Source organism: Anomalospiza imberbis, chromosome 3, assembly GCF_031753505.1.
Source record: "Anomalospiza imberbis isolate Cuckoo-Finch-1a 21T00152 chromosome 3, ASM3175350v1, whole genome shotgun sequence".
NCBI classification, from domain to species: domain Eukaryota; kingdom Metazoa; phylum Chordata; class Aves; order Passeriformes; family Viduidae; genus Anomalospiza; species Anomalospiza imberbis.
The window spans coordinates 61,758,892-61,778,137 of NC_089683.1; the positions used below are offsets into that span (position 1 = coordinate 61,758,892).

The 19,246-nt window shown below is 39.4% G+C and overlaps 2 protein-coding genes across 6 annotated transcripts in view; one reads left to right on the plus strand and one right to left on the minus strand.

Annotated features, from left to right (window-relative positions):
• Positions 1–18,407, plus strand: part of SYTL3 (synaptotagmin like 3) — a 34,357-nt gene extending 15,950 nt beyond the window's left edge. For all 4 annotated transcript variants that reach the window (XM_068184703.1, XM_068184706.1, XM_068184705.1 and 1 more), the window contains exons 8-16: positions 701–825; positions 4,350–4,493; positions 7,227–7,405; positions 9,548–9,650; positions 11,941–12,108; positions 12,301–12,400; positions 13,637–13,745; positions 14,615–14,820; positions 16,026–18,407. In XM_068184703.1, coding sequence (XP_068040804.1) covers positions 701–825; positions 4,350–4,493; positions 7,227–7,405; positions 9,548–9,650; positions 11,941–12,108; positions 12,301–12,400; positions 13,637–13,745; positions 14,615–14,820; positions 16,026–16,156 — 1,265 coding nt within the window. In that variant the 3' untranslated portion in view covers positions 16,157–18,407. The remainder of the gene's footprint in view (positions 1–700; positions 826–4,349; positions 4,494–7,226; positions 7,406–9,547; positions 9,651–11,940; positions 12,109–12,300; positions 12,401–13,636; positions 13,746–14,614; positions 14,821–16,025) is intronic.
• Positions 17,183–19,246, minus strand: part of EZR (ezrin) — a 36,938-nt gene continuing 34,874 nt past the window's right edge. For both annotated transcript variants that reach the window (XM_068184709.1, XM_068184708.1), the window contains exons 12-13: positions 18,992–19,243; positions 17,183–18,681 (exon numbers count right to left, since the gene is read on the minus strand). In XM_068184709.1, coding sequence (XP_068040810.1) covers positions 18,517–18,681; positions 18,992–19,243 — 417 coding nt within the window. In that variant the 3' untranslated portion in view covers positions 17,183–18,516. The remainder of the gene's footprint in view (positions 18,682–18,991; positions 19,244–19,246) is intronic.

Consider the following 19,246-nt stretch of genomic DNA (forward strand, 5'->3'; position numbering starts at 1 on the left):
CCTTTAAGCAAAATTCTAAGTGTACACTGAGGAATAAGAGTGAAAAGTGGGGTATCAGATGTTCAATCATCCTGTAGATTTATTTGCCAATAAACTAAATGCTACCAAAGTGCTAATTCAACAAGGTGCTTAAGTATGGACATAAGCTTATCCATATGAGTAATGTTATTGAAGTTGATGAGGGCTATTCAGGTTCTTAGAATTATATGTGGTTTGGGACCAGTGTATGTAATATCCCTCCTTTCATCCATATTTTGGGATACATTTCTAAATATTTTCCAATATGATCTTCTTTCTCCTTTTCATTGTCTTGTTGATTTATGTTGTTGTTATGATTTTGCCTTTATCTTGAACCAAACCAAACCACTTTACAAATCAAACTATACACAGGGACTGTAGTAGCTGCTTCTGAGAGGGAGCTGTGTTTGATGGCTTACCATTCTTTGCAGCAGCTATAATGATAGGCGGCAAGGAGTATAATTTCCAGTTGAAACAGCATGAAAGATTTAGGCAGGCAAAATATAATTACATGCAATATAACAACCACTTGTCTTCCCAGCTGTTTCTTTCTGTTTCTTACTCTTAGGAGATCAATGCTAAAGGTGCAGGATGACGATTTGAAAGCTACAGAATTAGCCTATAAATCTATAGGATTGCTTGCGAAGTTTGTTATAGTGACTTCTCTTTATTTTATCTTCAGAAATATCAAAGTCCCAGAATGATATGGCTGACAGATGTGTCCTAACCACAGATTATGGGAAGAGTATGGAAAGAAGAAAGCAAAGAAGGAGCCTGTCTGATACTGCAATCAACATTACAAGCAGGGTATCCATATTATTATGCACAGTCTCTAACTGTAAGAGCTGCATCAGAGTGAAATACATTTGTGAGAGCAATCATGTGCACAGTGGAGTTTTTCTTTTATTTTATGAACAGGTCGTAGCTGGTGTTCACTGACTGTGATCAGAACTCTGATTCTTCACAAGGTTTTTGACAGATTTTGCACAATTGATGTCAGCCCAGAGTTGAAGTGTTAGACTGAGATTTTTACAAAATGAGGGGAAGGATGTCGAGGATGGGACATTTTGCTCTCAGGTGCTCACAGATTCTCTTGAGCTTGAATTGATACCTGCTTTATGTGGTTGTTGGGCTGCAGGGAGGTGATCTGTCTTGTCGTCTTCTTGCCCATTTTGCTGCTGAACGGGACAAGCTATGACCATCCCAAACCCATCCTGATGTTTTCTGAGCATTTTTTAACTTGGCAGGGAGAAAGCATGGCTGATAGTTGCTATGCAACCTCCCTTTTCCTTTTGCTTTGGTTGCAGTCTCTAGCTTTGTGTTTTCTTGAGAAGTTTGAGAAAAATCCAGTCATTTGTTTTCCTATAAATTGTGCAGGGCTGAAGATGATCTCACATTTCTGCTTTAGAGTTACACTGAAGATTTTGTTTTGTACACTTTCAGATCTTAAGTGACTGAACTTTGTCCATACTCAGTTTTCCATATTGTGGTTACTTACTGAATTGCCTTGTTAGTCTGAATGAGGTCAGTGTGGTTTGCTAAGTGCCTGGATTAGATGCTGAGAAAAGCCCTTGCTTTGGCCCAGACCTTGTGGCACGTATTGCTTATAGCTCCCTTGTGCACTTTTTCGTTTTCCTCAGAAGTGTTAGGTGCTGATAAATGGAAGAGACAGGATGTCAAATTGCATGAACTGGGCAGTTTGAATTGGCCCAACAACATCTGAGAACTCTGTGAAATTAGTTCTGGTATTTTTGTATGCAATTAAATTATCAATAGAATTGGCAACAATTACTGGTTACCTGAATGCTGCTTTCATTGTGGCAAACCACACTTTGGTATTAGCTTTATTCCACAGGCAGAGCACTGCCTTTCTAATGCATTGAAAAACATCACAGTTGGAGGCAATGTGAATTCAGACTATGCTTCATTGCATGCTGATCACAAACAATCTGCCATGTTTAAAAGATGGATATGGATTCTTTGGCTTAAGAAATTAATTAGTAGGAGAATCCAAATTATTTGTGTGGGTTTTTAATTGCCTGTTTAAAAATTTAAGACTTATGTCCACACTTTGCATTGCAGGTTTTGAAAAATAGATTTCAGTGTTTCTGTGCCAGAGCACTATTTCTGAGTCATTTGAACCAATTGGACTATATTTAAGCTAAAATTTTAGTTTTGCGAGAAACAATGTTGATTTTTTAATTGTGAATGTCCTTCAACTTTGTTTGCCTTTAGAAAGGGTAGATGTAAACAGCTAGAACTAAAACTATGTCTTAAGTTATGGGACAGAACCTGTTTTAAATTACACTTTCCAAACAACTAATTATATTTATAAGAAGATATCATGTTGAAATCTTACTTTTTTATGATTTCCACCTCAGAAAGAATGTTTGTTTTCAGAGCATGTATCAGAACAGTGGCTTTCCCCCCTTAGAAAACTGTATTTTTCTCTAAGGAATGACTGTGAAGTAGTAACTGTAATCACAAGTTTGAATGTGCAGTGTTTAAGACTGGGGCACTGCTTAAGCCTCGAGGACACTATCTGTTTCTTAAGTAAGTTTTCTAAATTTGTAATGCATGAAGAGCTTGATTTCTTTGGATTAAAGTTGAAAGAGAGTATACTTAAACTCAGTATTAGTGAAAAAACAAATCCAATAGCAAGGAATACCAGCCAGTGTAAAGTCTGGATTTTGAGGGCCTCTCATCTTTAGAATCCCTAAGTTTACTAAGGGAAGTGCAGTTATCTGTGCCTCACTGGGGGAACAAGCTGGCATGTGCCATGTTTGGGAGCTGTTTGTAGTGCATTGGTAGCTGTGGGATACCTCTCCTGTGGCAACAGAAGCAGACATTAGAGCTGGGCTGGGCTTGTGAGACCTGCTGCCGAGTTTAGTACTGGTAGCTGTGTTGCCTTGTCAGTCTCTTATGTTCTGTACTGCACAATAGCAAAGTCATTCTGATCCAAGTGGAAGCTAAAATTCAGTGTGTAGTAGCTTGTTTTGATTAGTAAGTGAAATTAGTTGTGTTTCAGGTTTTATAAAGCAGAAGATAGTATTTCCTAGCAGAGAAACTATTTTGGGTTTACTTGTGGTTTTTTGAGACTATATTCTGAATGCATTTTCTGTCTGTTTCCCTCTCACAAGGTAACTTAATTCTTGCATCTGTTCTTAAGGCAGGGCACTTAACAGACATCACAATTTCTGTGTGTTATAATAACAGCAGACTGGTTAAGATTTTGCACAACCTGTTTTTTTCAGAAGTATTTCACTGTATTATCTCACCTCTTGTCCTCATTCTCTAGTGCCGTCTGCTGCTGTGCAGCAGGGATTCTTTCACATTTCCTGTTTCCTTTGTGGAAATAAGTCCTAATCCTTGCTATTGATTCAGTCACACTATATTCTTTTTAGTCTTTCAGGTAATCTGTTACACAACTTTTTAAAGTAAGTTATTTTCTTAGATCCTAACCATGTAAAATTTCTTACCTTGCTTTTTTCCTATCCATTGAGGTGTCAACATACTTTCCATAGATTGTATTATACCCAGGAAGTGGTGTGCCACAAACACAAATATTTTGAGCATGTTTCCAGCCCTATGTGTTTGTATTTCAGCACTTCATTCTATTAGCTGTTGTTCTTGGCAACAGAAGTGGCAGAAGAGAAATCTCTAAGAGTTTTGATTGGGGTATATATATATATATATATATATATATGGATATATATAACTCTCTCAGAAATCATCCGAGTTTTCAGGTGAAAATTGGAAAGATGAATGGACATAGTCAAAACAAAGTCAAGAACACCTTGGAAATTTAACATTTTTTCTATAAACAAAGGGAAGAGTACTTGTCAGTCTATTTCTATTTTCAAATCTCTTTCAACTTATGTTCATTCTTGCATAGGTGAATATGGGCATGTGTCATGTGTATTGCAAAATACAGGTTTTAATTTCTTGGAGGCAAGATTATATATTCTTCCAAAATTACTGTTTTGTTAAGGCCTAATAAGGACTTCTATTAGTATATTGCTACTTTTGGTGTGTTATTAGTAGACTGCTGTTAGTAATTGCTGTTACTGTGACCCTTAGATTAGCTGGTGGTATGTTGATTAAAAAAAAAATTAATATAATGAGTGTACCACTAACTGGGTTGAAAGAGTTATAAATCAACATTTAAATTAAGTTGCTACATTATCTTTGAAGGTGTGCCACCTGCATGACCTTAATCAGAGTCAGTTGTAGATATTTACTGAGTTTTCTTCTGATAACATTCTGAATCAGCAGGTTTTTTCCATTTTTCTTAAATGGAAAAAAAAATTTACTTTCTGAATTTCTTACAGATGAAAAGTACACCCAGTCTGCAACAGCTCATCACTGGGGCCCAAAATGACAGTGAAACTCAGAGCAAAAGTAGTTGCAAGGAGGAAGAAGACATAACAACCAGTCCCACAAGTGATACGGTTTTCTGTGATGGCAGAAAACATGTAAGTTAAAGGTGAAACACAATAGAAGAGGGGTTTAAAGGGAGCAGATATAAAAGCTTGTGCAGAATGTTGGTGTATTTTGGATTATATTACAAAACGAAGGAAGAATTGCACTTGAGTTTGTATCTGATGAAAGACTGATGCCTTTGACACAGTCCTCACAGGAACACTGTGAACCTTTTGAAGCATAAGGCAAATTAATAATGGATAATTGATGGATATATCATCCACTGATCATGAATAATTGATAGAACAACTTCTTCTGAATTTTGCAAATGCAGCTAACATTCTTCCCATTTGATTATTAGGATCAGGATTATGAACGTGGTACTTTCTCACCTAGTATCTGGCTTTTTCTCTTCAAGCCTCATTTACCAGGAGGGTTTTGTCAGTCTGCAAGAACTGTGGTATTGGAAATGTCAGTGGAAATTCAAATGTCAGAATGCCAGTGAATGAAGAGGAAACTGACAGTGATGGAAGCCAGGGGAGCAGTTCATAGGCTTAGGGGATGACATTGAATCATCCTGTGTTGGATGGCATTTTGAGTAGTGCAAATGAGAGAGAAGGAAGCTGGTTATAAATGAATTCAGCACAGTGCTTTAAAGCCTCTGTGATTAACTTGGAAGCTAATTTCTATCTATTAGTGATGAGGTTAAGCAAGGTGAAGTATCCAAAGAATTCGTGGCTGATCTTGTAAAGAAGGGAACTAAAATGACTTGGGGAATCAAAATTAAACCAGACTGCTCACTTGACAGAGAAGCAGTAACACACACAGGGACCTAGATGCTCTCTTGTAGTTCATTGCACTGGGGAATCTGAGGTGTTAAGCTGACAAACGGTAAACGGTTTTGTGTTACATTTGTGATTCCAGTGACAACCATTTGAGCTGGGCTACAGAAAGCTCAGTCTTAAAACTGAAATATTTTCTACTGTCTTATAAAGGTGGAGGTCAAAATCCATTAAACTTCTCTTTATGTGTAATTGTTGGATGTTGAAGGCTACTCCATAAAAAATAGATCTTCCAGAACATCAGATGGCATTGCTCACAGTCATGCCAGCAGAAGTACAATACGTTAAGTCATTGCTAAATCCCTGCTCACTGAACCTAAAGTGGTGACTTCCACATAGAATGTATGGGATGCCTGATCAGGTGGGAGACATACATAGTGATACTCAGTCCAAACATCATTAATCATAGCACCTATCCAGCCTTCCTAAATAAATAGGGTGTTCTGTGGAATACACATGAGGAACTCTCACAGAATTTTGTTTTGGGACATATGAGCTTAGGACAAAACTCTCTTTGCATTCCATTGCCATAATGGATTTTGGTGGAAAATAAACATTTTCTGGTCTGGTGAATAAAAATATGTTAGTGAATGAAAGTGCAGAGCTGAACAAAGCTGCAAGTTAGATTGATTAAACTGATACACTTCTTGTGAAGGGAGCAAGGTTATTTGCAACCAGCAACGGGTCAAAATAGTCCTTACCCTTCTTTTGACATCCTCAGTAAGCACTCTGACCCTTCTTTTGACATGTGAGTGTGCTGCTGAGAGCTGAAAAGAGAGAGTAGGTAGCCTCTTTAATCTAATAAATCCCTTGGTGTGAAATGAGTATTTGGCATGTTGTACAAAGGAAGAAAAGCATCTCCACAGAAGAGAGATATGATCTTGCAAACACTGCTTTGCACTCGTAGCTGCTGGGTTGTGCAATGCAGAACTCCTTGGTCAACCAGTCCTGTGTGGGTTGGTGTTTATTTTTGGGGGGAGGAGTGATCTGAAACAGATATCTTAGCAATCTAGGGCAGTGTTGCTGAGAGACTGATCACAACAGTGGTGCCTTCGTGACAAATGCTATGTAAAAGGTTTCTAGGGCTCACCTTAAAGAATATCATTATAAATGAATGGAGATCAAACTGTTCTGAGTTGATAATTTATTACAGTGAAGGCAAGATAACACCCTAGAGTTACGTGTTTGGGCTGGGCTACACAAAGGATTGGTCTCTTCCTGCTTTCCAGTGTCTTGCCTTCTCTTGATGCTAGACACAACTGCTCTTTATATGTGTGGATGGACCATACAAAAAGCATCCAAGCCTTTGCCCCGAAGGTGGAAGTAAATGAAGGGAGAGCAAAGTAGCTGAGGTCAGCTAGGGAGCATCTTTATGCACCTACATACAACAGCTGAAAGTATTCATGTTTTAATCTCTCCTGAATGGTCTGCAATACAGAGAACAGAATTTTTATATGGAATCAGGACATCTTGTAAAATATTTACTGGATGTACAGGCCACTTTGGTATTTCCACTAATACATGGTAGAACCAAATGTCTTGGTAGTGTACCCTACTATTAGCTATGTATTAAAAGCAATCTAATTCAATGGGTTTTTTTTAATGTTTTTAGATTTCAGAGGGTTTTTTTAGTCTCTTTCAGACAGCCCATTTTTCTCATGGGAAGCAACATAGCAGTTTTATATGAAAACAGTTTCTAGATCCAGAAGTTTCTTAAAGCATTTTCTCAGCCTAGAAGGTTTACTGAAAAGAAGAGGGCAAAGCAGTCATGATTTTCAGGGATGTTATGGAAGCAATGGATTACTTTATACAGATTACCCTAAATTTCATGATTTGCAGTACTTTGACAGTGATAGCTGTAAAGACAACTGATTACTGAGGGAAATAAATGTTTTGTCCTGTTTGATCTGAAGCTGCTTTTACCAGACATTTGTCTTTTCTTAGGGGAGCTTGTATAGCCTTAGCAGCACTTGCACTGAGTCTGGCAATTTTGGCAAGGCTAACATCACAGGAGAAGTAGAATTTGCCTTAAAGTACAACTTCAGAGCTTGCATCTTGGAAATCTGCATCAAGGGATGCAAGAACCTGGCTTACGGAGAGGAGAAGAAGAAAAAGTGTAACCCGTGAGTATTTGTGTAGAGAAGAATAAACATAAGGAAAATGTTATGGTTTTTACAATACTTATACATATTCTAAGTGAAATGCCATGCTGGCACCTTCAGAACATCCAACATACACACCAACCCTTTGCACTGATAGACACTGCAAAACAAATAGGTTTCATGCCTGTTCTTATTCCATTAAGACCATTTTTCTGCTAGGAATTCTTTCCCTGCTTGTGAGCAGGCAGTTGGGTATGTGTGTTGCTGGTTGAGTTCCTTTGGGCCTCAGGAATAGGTGTTCAGTTTTTAATTCTTAAGTTGTGGCTGAAACATGAGATGTCCTGTTTCTAATTCATCTGCTGACCCATTGTGGGTCACTGGGTGGTTGCTATACTACTTGGGTGCTTCCATCTTCTGTGATAAAAATAAACATTTCAGTTGCTACAACATATTTTAAAATCTAAAGCTGTTTAATAATTATGCACTGTTGTAAGTGGAATAAGTAGATGTTTCTGTGGATAAAATATGCCATATACATTTTTGGTTGGATAATTAAGCCTTGGTGATTTCTCTGTTTATCACTCAAGAGTCCTCATAGACCATGCAGGAACCGCTGACACAAAATCGCCAGGTAGAATCCCTGACTACCTGTTATTGCCCCTGTTGTCTTGCCACGTTTGAGCATTTGAGTGCCCACATCAGAATCGTGGACGTGCAGTCACCTTCACCTAGAAAGACAATGGATTTTGTGCAGATCTTGCAGAGAATATTCATAAAGACAAGCTTGGTGATGAGCAGTGCCTTGCTGGAAGAGCAGCCTGTGGAGAAGGGCTGTTTGGGAGCACTTCAGAAGTGGGTCAAGGTTCTCTAAGTCCCCTGGTACTTAAGCCAGGCAAACAGTTGCAGGAAGCCTGAAAGGCAATGTGGGAAGTGCTGTGTAGTAAACATTATATTCTCTCTGGGTATATATTTATATACTTCTGTTACTTTCCAAGCCAGATGAAAAAGTACAGCACACTTATTTGACATGCTTGCTGAAAAGTAGGCTTTTAACTGATGTTTAAAACCTGATTAATTATTTAGCTTATTTGCTGGTTTGAAGTCTGACTAGCTATGTTTTAATTAAAATGATCTGGGCTCATAGAACAAGAGGAGATAGCTCTTCTAGTACCTGTATATTTTAAAAACTAGGTTTACCTATGGATCAGTTTGGAAAAAATAGGGAATATGTGTAAGATCTGCATTGATGATATGAGATACAGCTGATTTTATTTGCCCAGTAAGTTAATCAAGAGGTTATTTTAAAATTCATTTAAATAATATCTGAAATATGTTTAAGTACAAATACAGTTTAAAAATGCTTTGTATTATGTAAACAGCTGCTCCTTTCCCTGAGAAGCTGGGAACACTCTCTATTCCTGAAATTCTTTGATTTTGAAGCCATAACACAAGTACAGCCCACTGAACTGATATTAAGGGAAATATTTAAGTATTAGTGTTCACTTGACCTACACTTGAGAAACTTTGGGTATGAATCAGTAGTGCTTGATATTGGTCCAACTCAGCTTCCAGAATTTTTTTGGCTGGTTTTTCTTGAATCAATGTTAGGGCAATCTTGAGCCCTTGAGGCAATCTCCCATTTTCGTTAATGTGGCTGTTAGAATAATTAGCATTTGTAAGACCTGTGAGTTATTCTGTATTATTTACCTGATGTTGTAAAGATGAGATTTTCTTCATGAATGCTGGGGGACAAGTAGCAGTGATTCTAAAGTTGATTGAGTTTATATTTTTTTTCTTCGAGCACATAATATGCTGTTTGTTTTTGTCATAAAGCTGTCACTACAACTGACAAGGTGACTTCTTTAGGGGGCTGTTTTATCAGAGGCCAAGAGTATGAAGACAGGATTCCTATTCAGATCTTAATCCCTTCCCAAGTACAATGGAATTGGATACATTAGCTGAATGGTACACGAAGATCTTTTTAGTCTGTCTACTTTTTTTGAGAAAATGTATAACTAATATTTTGCCATTTTATTGCTTGGGAACTTACAAAGTCAATAAAGTTGTTTAAGAATTAAGAAAAATCTCCTCTCATCTAATTGCTTTTTTCATTTGATCCTCCCTGCTCCTTCTGATCACTTTCCATGTATCTTTATCTCCAAGGTATGTGAAGGTTTATTTACTTCCTGATAAATCTCCTTGGAGTAAGAGGAAGACAGCTGTCAAAAAGAGCACAGTGGACCCAGAGTTTGATGAGACTTTGAAGGTATGGTTTGCAGTTCCATGCTGCTAAGTGTGCATTTCCATGGTACAATCCTGCAAGTTCTGAACTGACCTGATGGGGCAAATTTAGGAGTCACTGAAAACAATAATTTTAAAAATTATGGTTTTTCAGTCTAAATAAGAGAGAGTTGCTTTTGGAACTGCAACAGTAAATTGCAAACCATTAGAGAAGTCTGCCTTTGTCCAATAAAGTACTTTTAGGGAATACCAGTATTGGTCTGATTTACCATGTGGCAAAAGCAAAGTGTCTTCCATAGATGCTTTTTCTTGTACATTCAGAAACTGTCTGTATTGGAGAACAGTTGGAATTTTACACAAATATCCCTTTCAAGTGATACCCCTTTGGTCAGTGCCACTGGAAGTTAACAGTTAACTGTGTGCCAACTGAAATCCACCATCTCTAAAACAGTGTCTCCTTCCTTTTCCCTCTGCAACTGATGCCAGGCTGTTTCTTTGTACTGTCTAATTTCAAACATTAATAATCCCAGCAGAGAAGAGTAGTTATGATTTCAACTCCTTAATGCCTTTCAGTATTGCTTCTTGCATCCTTGTAAGAATTGTGTATAGGAAACAGGAGTCATTATTCTTAATTCACAGATACTTCATTAAATATGAAGCTGAGTACTGTCAGCTGGGAGAGCCTGCCTTAGTTTGGTTGTTCCCAGCTTTCCCAGCTCCACTACTGTACTCAGATCACTGCAAACCATTTTTTGTGTGTGTGCTTTGGCAAGCTGCAGTAGGACATAAGATGATGAGTTCTTCAGTAATATATTATCTTGGAAGATATATGACACAAAGGTAGTGGGGAGGCAAACTTGTGTTGCTTCTTGAACTACACAAAAGTGGCAGTGTTACCTCCAACTCTTGGTGTGTATGAACATCAAGGATCAATACTGAGTGAAACAAGCAAAATAATTGTAAAGACAATAGTTAAAGTTTGATAATAACATAAAAGGATTTTTGTAATATATGTGATTCTTATACAGCCCAAAGCCTGTCTGTAGCATTTAAATTGGCAGAAAAAATGGCCAGAAGTTGAAATCACTGGTCCTAATTTTATAGTCCTTTTTCAATGCCAGTCATGCAGCAGTGATTAAGGAGAGTGAGAGCCATGCCTGAACTGCCTGCATAAACTCTAAAGGTGTTTACTTGGAAATATTTTAAAATAGTTTAATTATTTTAATAGTTTAAATTAATTATAGTTCATCCAGAGTAGCAAAAAATGGTCAAAAGTGCATGGCACTACTGTAGGTGAGCTTCATCATGACACTGAGATACAAATGGGTGGGATTCAGCTGCAGGTTGAGGCACCTGCATTTGGAGGTAGCTGCATGTGTGAGAGCTGTGTAAGTGCTCTCGGGAGTCACTGGAGCCCAGGGTGACTCAGGGTGATGAGCCACAGAGCCCACACCCAGCTTGTGATTCAGCAGCCTAAATATGGGTACTGATTTCCTTGCCTGTGCCATTGCCTCCAGCTTTCCGTGCAGGTCACCTGTGGGCTGGGTTTGCCAGTCTCAGGGGGTGTGTTAGATACCCAGCAATGTCTCAGAGGGCTTTAACTATGTTTGGAGAGTGGATCAAGGCTTTAATTAGTCATCAGCTGAATTACTTCCTTGCCCCTGATGACTACATTAAGTAGATATTCACTGACCAGAATGGGAATTTAAGAACCATCATTAGGTGTCTTCTTCTTGAACTGGCTTTCAGAGCAGCCACATTCTGCTGGGAGTGTAAACAGAAAAATATATGTATATATAAATGTATATATGTATATAAACAAAACACACACAAAAAATCCACCAAAAAACAAACAAACAAAAAAACCCCACTAAAAAAACCAAACAAACCCAAAATCCACAATCCCCAAGACTCCCCCACCCAAACAAAAAAAAAAAAAAAACAAAAAACAAAAAACAAACAAAAAAAACCCAAAACCAAAACAAAACACCACCAACAAAAACAAACCCCAAACCCCCAGTAAAAATGGTCAAGAGTTATTCAAGTTCTGAATTTATAATCCAAAACTTTAGCAAGACAAGTCAAGGTATTCCTAGAATGTTGTTTTCTATTTGAATGAGCATTATTCAGCATGTCTAATATGTAAGTAGTTGTTTGGTTTTTTTTCAGATTGCAAAGCACAGTCAGACAACATGGTTCTGTCTGCATCCAGAGGCCTTCAGTCGTGCTGTGGTTGGGTTTCCTGGGAGCAGGTCATGAGTGTGTGTCTGCATTCATCCTGTGCATTGCTCTGTAAATGCTGTTTGTCTTTCTAGTACAAGATTGAACACTCCCAGCTGAGAAGTCGGCAACTTCAGATCTCTGTGTGGCATGCAGGAGCTCTCAAATACAGGGTGTTTTTGGGGGAAGTGGTGATTCCCCTGGCAACATGGAATTTTGAAGAGGACTTGATGCAGTTTGACTGGTACCCACTCAAACCCAAGGTGATTCTAAGTTTTTGTGCTTAATTGTACCTTAAGAGCAAGATGTAGTGAAAGCTGTGAGAAAGATCACCCCTATGAGATCATTGAGGGGAAGATGCTGTCAATCTAGCCTATTAGCAAGATGGTTGGAAACAGAAAAAAGCTGTGAGAATGATTGCAGTAATGCAGGCTTCTGTGTGTCCCTTTCTTCAGCTTGAGAAGCCTGATGATTATCTTATCCAGTACAGTGCTGAGCTCCTCGTGTCTACAAGACTGTCGGTACCAGCCCAGTATCAGAACCTCCAGTTTGAAGGTATAAAATGCTTTGGCATGCACGAGTGCTTAACAGTTGTTCTCAATGATCTGAGAGGTATTTTCCAACATAAATGATTCTATGATTCTGTGAATTCCTTGGCTAGAAAAGAATTGAGATCAATGAAGGACTGGCAAAGTGTCCATGTAATATTCCTGTATGGATTTTTAACAGCTACAGGAAATGGTGCTTTGTGGTGTTTTATAGCTTAGATTATTTAAAATCAAAACATTTTCAAGCTTTGTATATTTGTTCTTTATAATGCCACAAAAGTTGTACATTATAATGGCAGCAGTATGTTGCATCCAGCTGTTTTCCAAACTTGTGCCTGTCATGATGTTACCAGTAGAGGTTATTCTGGAGGTGAAACAGCAGTTCTGCTGTACAAGGCAGAGACTACCAATCTGGGGAAAATTTGGAAGGGAAGTATCTGCAAGGATACCAGACCAGCACCTTTGGCTTCCTCCAGTGGTCTCCTCTTAGGGAGATTGTTTCACTTGGAAGGTGTTAACTTCAAAGTGTATAGTCAGGATTCAGTTTATAGTAATGAAAACTTGTAAGGTACACTAAGTATTGCTGTAGTATGTCAGAGCAAGCACCTGCTGCTGGAGCGAAATAAACACTTTGGGAGGGAGGGATAGGAAAACCTCCTTTTCCTTACCTCCCTAGAACTTGGTGAGGTGTATGTACAGACATTCAGAGCTCTAGTAGTGCTCTCTGTTTCAGGACCACAGCAGCAGAGACCAATGGGAAGATCTAATTAACTGTTTTGGTTTTTCTGTTTCCTTTTTTTTTTCCAAATGACCACAAAGTTACCAACTTTGTATCTTCTGGTTTTCCTCACTATGCATGCCTGTTTTGGGTCTCTGCTCTGTGTGCCTTCAGCTGCGAGCGGAGCAGTATCACACCATGGGTTTGGCTCTCTCTACTGCTCCTGACTGTTCCAGAGAAATGCTTCTGTGTGTACTGCCCTGTATTTGCTTTTCATAAACACAACAGAAAGCTTTGTCTTTGGAACAGGGATCACAAAGCACCCTGCTACTCACTGCTTGGTTTGCTTTGTGTGTGAATCATTCTTTGTACAAACATTAAAATCTTTGAAATGTTCCTAGTCCAGCCTTATGACTCCTTATCTCAGTAGTGCCACTTAGGCATTCCCCTACTTACTTTTAGCAGCATCTTAAGCTATGAGCTGAACTAACCGGGCATTTCATGTGATAAGTGCTCCTTTTTCAGGAAACAAAGACCAAGGAATTCTCAACTGCCAGCTTCAGGTTATGTTATTTGGGGCCAAGAACTTGCCTGTGCTGAGATCTGCTGGAATGCTGAACTCCTTTGTTAAAGGGTATGTCTGAGACCTAACACTTCAAATAGAGACTGTCACATGTGTTCCATGCAAATGTACATATTAACATGTTTTCAGCAGGAGACTGGCATGGGAAAGTGGCATTGCCCATGCTCTTGATCAGAATTCCTAGAAATGGTGACACTTGGGTGTCTGCAGAACAGCAGCAGTTTGCATGGTAGTGATGCGTCCCACATACCCTATTGGTCCTCAATTTTACATTTTAATTATGTCATTAGATGTGTGTGCTCTTAGATATTAGGGGAGGGGAAAAAAGGTGCAAATAAAGAGGCTGTTGTCACAGTTTCAGCTGTGCCTTTGCAGAATTTAGTATTGCTCTGGATACATTGAAAAATTTCATCCTCTTGGTTCTTGATATTTTGAAAGAGAAGGAAATGAATTTTTCTTCAGTGTGCTGAGTGGCTTGTATGTGGGATTGTTTTACTTCCTTGCTGTCAGGCATCAGATGCCACTGGAAGTAGAGTAAACTTACATCTCATAAAGCCATTTCACCTGTTGTGGCACCCACTTTTGGTGAAATGGGTGGGCATTTCATCTCCTGAAAGGTTTGAGGCACTATTGGGTAGCAGCATGTGGAGCAAAGACTCCTTCACCAGTCAGTGACAGCTACAAGAGCCTATTTACACCTGCACTGAAGGCTGGCAGGAAAAGGTGTGGGGCCCAAAATAAACATAAGAGCACCATGTTCTACCTTGCACTAAGGCTGAACTTTTTTACTATTTAAGGCAAACCAAGGGGCTCTAGTTAAGCCCTCTAACCTCTATATGGTTATCAAAATGTCTGTTTTCTGGTTGAGAAATCAGTAACCTTGCTGAACTCTTTTTTTTTTTTGGGGGGTGGGGGTGAAGTTGTCTTATCCTTCCAGACCAAGCAGAGGTAAAGCAAAAGTCTCCTGTCTTGAAGAAAGAAGCCTGTCCACAGTGGAAACACTTGTTTGTCTTTGATGGTGTGACCCCAGCTCAGCTACAGCAATCATGTCTACACCTGACTGTCTGGCACAAGTCAGCTTTCAGCTCAAGTGATCAGTTCCTAGGAGGAGCTAAGCTTGGTGCAAGTAAGTTCTCTGTCACTGAAAAATGAATGCAGTTTGGGGAAAAGTGCATTTAGTTTACATCCCAAGCAACAATAAACTATACTGTGCTATTTATTACCTGCTTTCACATGCCTACACATGCAGTCCTGGCCTCTGTCCTAAGCAACTTTCAGTCTTGGGCTCTGATCATGCAAGAACTGATACAGGTGCTTCTGTTCAGGTCTGTGCAGAAGATCAAGGTTGTCAGTGGAAATTTTCAGAAAAGCTATTTGTTAGCATGGTGATTTTTATGGGTCAGAGCCATGCTAAGACAAGCAGAGAAATTGTGTGGTTTTAACTCACACAGAGCTCTACATATTTTTAAAGACTTATTCCTTTAGTTGTTTTCTCTGTATTGGATTATTTTAAATACTTCCCATCAAAAGGAAGTAGAAGAACTAATAATCTCATAGACTCCTACCTTGCTTATATTTGTGCTCATTACTTTATATCTGCACATCAATCCAATCAATGAATACGGGAGGTGAAACTTGCTCCGAAGGGGCTGTTGGACGTTTAAAGTTTTGGGCTCTGCTCTAACATAAAAGTGAGCTTTCTCAGGGCTGAGCAATGTCTGAGAAACCCTCTACTCACTAAATAGGCCCTTTTTCACTGGTAGTTGAGCAGGGAAGCATTGTCTCTTGAAGGCTGCTCGAGAGTCTCCCACCCTTGTTCTCCCAGTGAGTTAAGTGCCCTGGGTTTCAGTATTTGAGAGGAAAGGGTCAAATGTTGTTTTGGTATCAGCATGCAGTTTACAGGAGTATTATCACTAGCGGTAACTCAAGTCATGCAGGCTTCCTCATGAAGTTGTTTTGCTTATCCTAGCCAGCATTTGCCTTTCTGCTAGAGCAGGGACTATCTGCTTGTAAGTGATCCAAGTCCTAAACATGGAATGAACTGAAGCAGGAGGCTTAGTGCCGTTCTGCTATTACGCACACTTGTTCTCCTGCTTTTAGTCATACAGCCAAAAACTTCTTCTTTGCTGCAGGTTGCACTCTTTAGAAAGTGCTCCCAGCTTAACAGGATGCAAATAATAGTTCAAAAGTATAAATACCAGGTATTGAAATTAGTGCCTCAGGAGCCACAGAACAGCTGAAATTACTGTAGAAGTGGGTGAAAGGGTTGGCCAGAAGTTGGGCAAGGCCAAGTGAAAAGTAACTCTGATCTTTCCTTTTGCTTTCTTGCAGAGGAATTCTTTGGCTCTATGGACCTTGCTTCTCAGGGAGTGCTCCAATGGCAGGAAGTGCTTCGCAACCCAAACACATGGATGGACTTCACACTTGTACTGCATTCAAATAAGGAAAACTTTAAATCATGAGAGATTATCACACAACAACCTTTCCTTTCCCATGTCCGATGTTTTAAACTGAAGTGGTACATATGCTTCAGGTCTGGGAAAGGTACACTGCAATAGCACCTATTCCAGTTTTTTTGGGAATAGAATTATGTGTGTGACATTCTGAATGTTTTATTTCTTCAAAAGTTAAGGGTTTAGCCTGTGTTTCTAGCTGGAGTTTAAGGATAATGTTTGTTTAGGAGTGGCAGCCTCAGTTTGAGATGCATCATGCTGTCAAAGCAACAGGAGCCAGACAATGTGCAGCTTTCCATTTCCAGGCCTAGCAGAACTGTTGGCATTTAATTTAAATCACGACTAGGACTACTTCTGAGAAAATAACTGTTACAAGAAAGTTACATTGTTTCACTCTTACATTACCGTTTTAGCTGCCGAATGCAAAACCAGCTTATCTTTGCTTGCTGCAAATGGGTGATGCTAATGCCTCTGTGCTTCAGCATTAACTACACTGCCACTTTATTTCACGTGATCCTAAAAAGCTTTGGCCTGTGGCCATGTCTCTCAAATGTGTGCTACAGCATGGTGCTTAGAAAGTTAAATGTATAAATTCCCTGTCAGTAGCAGGGTGGGACTACAGCCAATGGAATAAGGGTGGGTGTAACAAGTCCCTTCTTATCAGCTGCCACTGCAAGACAGAATTAACAACTCTGATCCATAGGGTGTATAGCACATGACAAAAGTTTAGCTACGTTTATAATTTCATCATGTGGACAAGCTTAGGGCCAAACTCCTGTGTCAGTCTGCCTGGCCTTGGATGTAGCTTTACAGTCAGAAGAAACTTCTTGTGTGTAACTGTAACTTGTGTTGCTGTGTTATACTTTTAGTCCTTACTTTAAGTACTCCCCATTCTTCCTTTCTAGGTCAGTGTGGCTTTTAAGGATTTGAGATTTAAAAACACAGGGACTCATAAGTTAAGCTCAGGAACTAAAAGAGCAGGAGCACAACTTATTCAAAATACACCCCACACAAGAAACACTTCACTCAATCGCCTTTGTTACTTTGCAGATCTTTTATTTAGATGGCTGCTGCAAATAAAAAAACCCACACAAGATTCAACTCAAGTATAACGCAGCATAGATATTGTAAATGAAGAGGTGACAACATACTGTATCTCACTTTCTAACAGATTTTCAAGGAAAAAAGGGGAGAGTGGGGGAAGGATGGTCACAGAAATGCTCTCTACTAGAGAGAATACAACTGTGATATAAACAAGCAGTCCCTTCATCTTTGGAGTCTGAAACTTTAAATCAAACATTAAAAAAATTAGAAAATTTGTTAGAAAAATAGGTGCAGTAAAATTGTATATATTGGATCATGTGTACATATAACAGTTTTCATTAAGTAAAAAAATGATCTTTACAAATAATGCTTTATAGTAAGTAATCAGCTGCACTGTATCAGACTACAGTCTTGCTTAGGCATTTTTACAGATGCAAGTCTTATTAAATCTGAAAAGTAACAAAATATACAGAGCAAAACTATTTCCCTTTAACTAGTACTGCAATTCACATATTGCATGTTTTATATATATATTTATAAATACTACACTACAGCTGATCAGTAATGAAGCTGGAATGCAAACACAGTGGTGTCTTAGATTCCAGGAGTATTTGCTACTTGTTACATGAAGAGGGTATCAGTGTCCCTATGCCACTTCTGAGCCATCACTGCACCATTTCTCCAGTTGAGAACAGCAACTAGAAAATATCTAATTTCTACACAAAGTAGTTCTGAGGTGTTGTCAGTTCTTTTGTGTGGGGGGGCAGGGAAGGGGGAACATGGGCATCAAGACCAAGAAAAAAACAGGATCTACAAGCACCTGTGTGTGGATGTACAACACACATACAGGTGCTTGAAAATCCTGAGTTCCACAACCTGTCTTCTCAGCTGTTACACTTTACATTGTAGCTAATAATACAAAGACATATGGCACAAAATTCACCCACAGATGCTTATCTTTTAGACCAGGCTGAATCCAGCACCTGCACAGGACACACATCTTTAAATAGAAGCACTGCCTGTTAAAATTTGTCTTGCTTGAAGAGAGATATGACATAAGGCCTTTTGGCACTAAGTAAAGGCATGAGCAAGTTACCAGGATCTGTGGTACAAAAAGTTTTAAACTATACCAAATTTCACAGAAGGTTCAGAATAAAAGGGAGATTCAAACACCTCTGGGTTTAGAGAACATTGGTTAAGAGTCATACAGTGACCCCTCCTCAGAGAAAAAAAAACAAAAAACCAATACAATAAAAACCCCTAAACAAGAACACAGCATTAAGATCTGCCTTTCCCACAGTCCTGTCTTCTACTTACAAGCATCTTTACATTGCCTCAAACTCATCGATTCTCTGCTTGGTGTTGCCTTGCCGGATCTGCCGCAGCGTCTTGTACTTGTCCCGTCCCTGGCGCATGTTCTCCGAGTGAATGATATCGTTTTGGGTCCTCTTGTCCTCGTGTCGAGCCTGGGCCAGCTCATCTGTCAGTGCCTGCAATACAAAGAACAACAAATACAGGTTATTGTGAGACGCTCTCAGCTCCTGTCAGTCGTGTTAATGTTTGGACAGAGCAGTGAGGTGGATAGGACCTGGCCTTTCCAAAACAATTATAGATGATTTAAGCAATCTCAAAGCTTGAGCAATGAGAGAAATTTATATATAGCTTGCCTTTATTTCAAACTTACTATAGGAACTGTAAACAAAGAGAAACTGTCATGCTTTGTGTGTTTAACCAAGTGGTTAAGGGACCTGTTGTCCAGGACTGTTTCAATTCCTCTGCCTTCTCCAAGCAGTGCCTTACCCTCAGCTGGCTCTGCACTCGTGCGTTCTTCTCTGCCTCAGTAATGCGCTTCTCCTCGTTGCGGTCATTCCTGATGCCCTCGCTGGAGAACTCGGCGCTGTAGGCAGAGTACTCAGAGCCCTCATCTTGTAAGTTGTCATGGACGTGGTAATTCACTGGCTCATAGACAGGGGGTGGGGGTGGAGGTGGAGCAGTCATTACCAGGTGTAACTCCTCCTTGGTCTTTACCAGATCCTCCTGTGCTTCCCTGGCCTT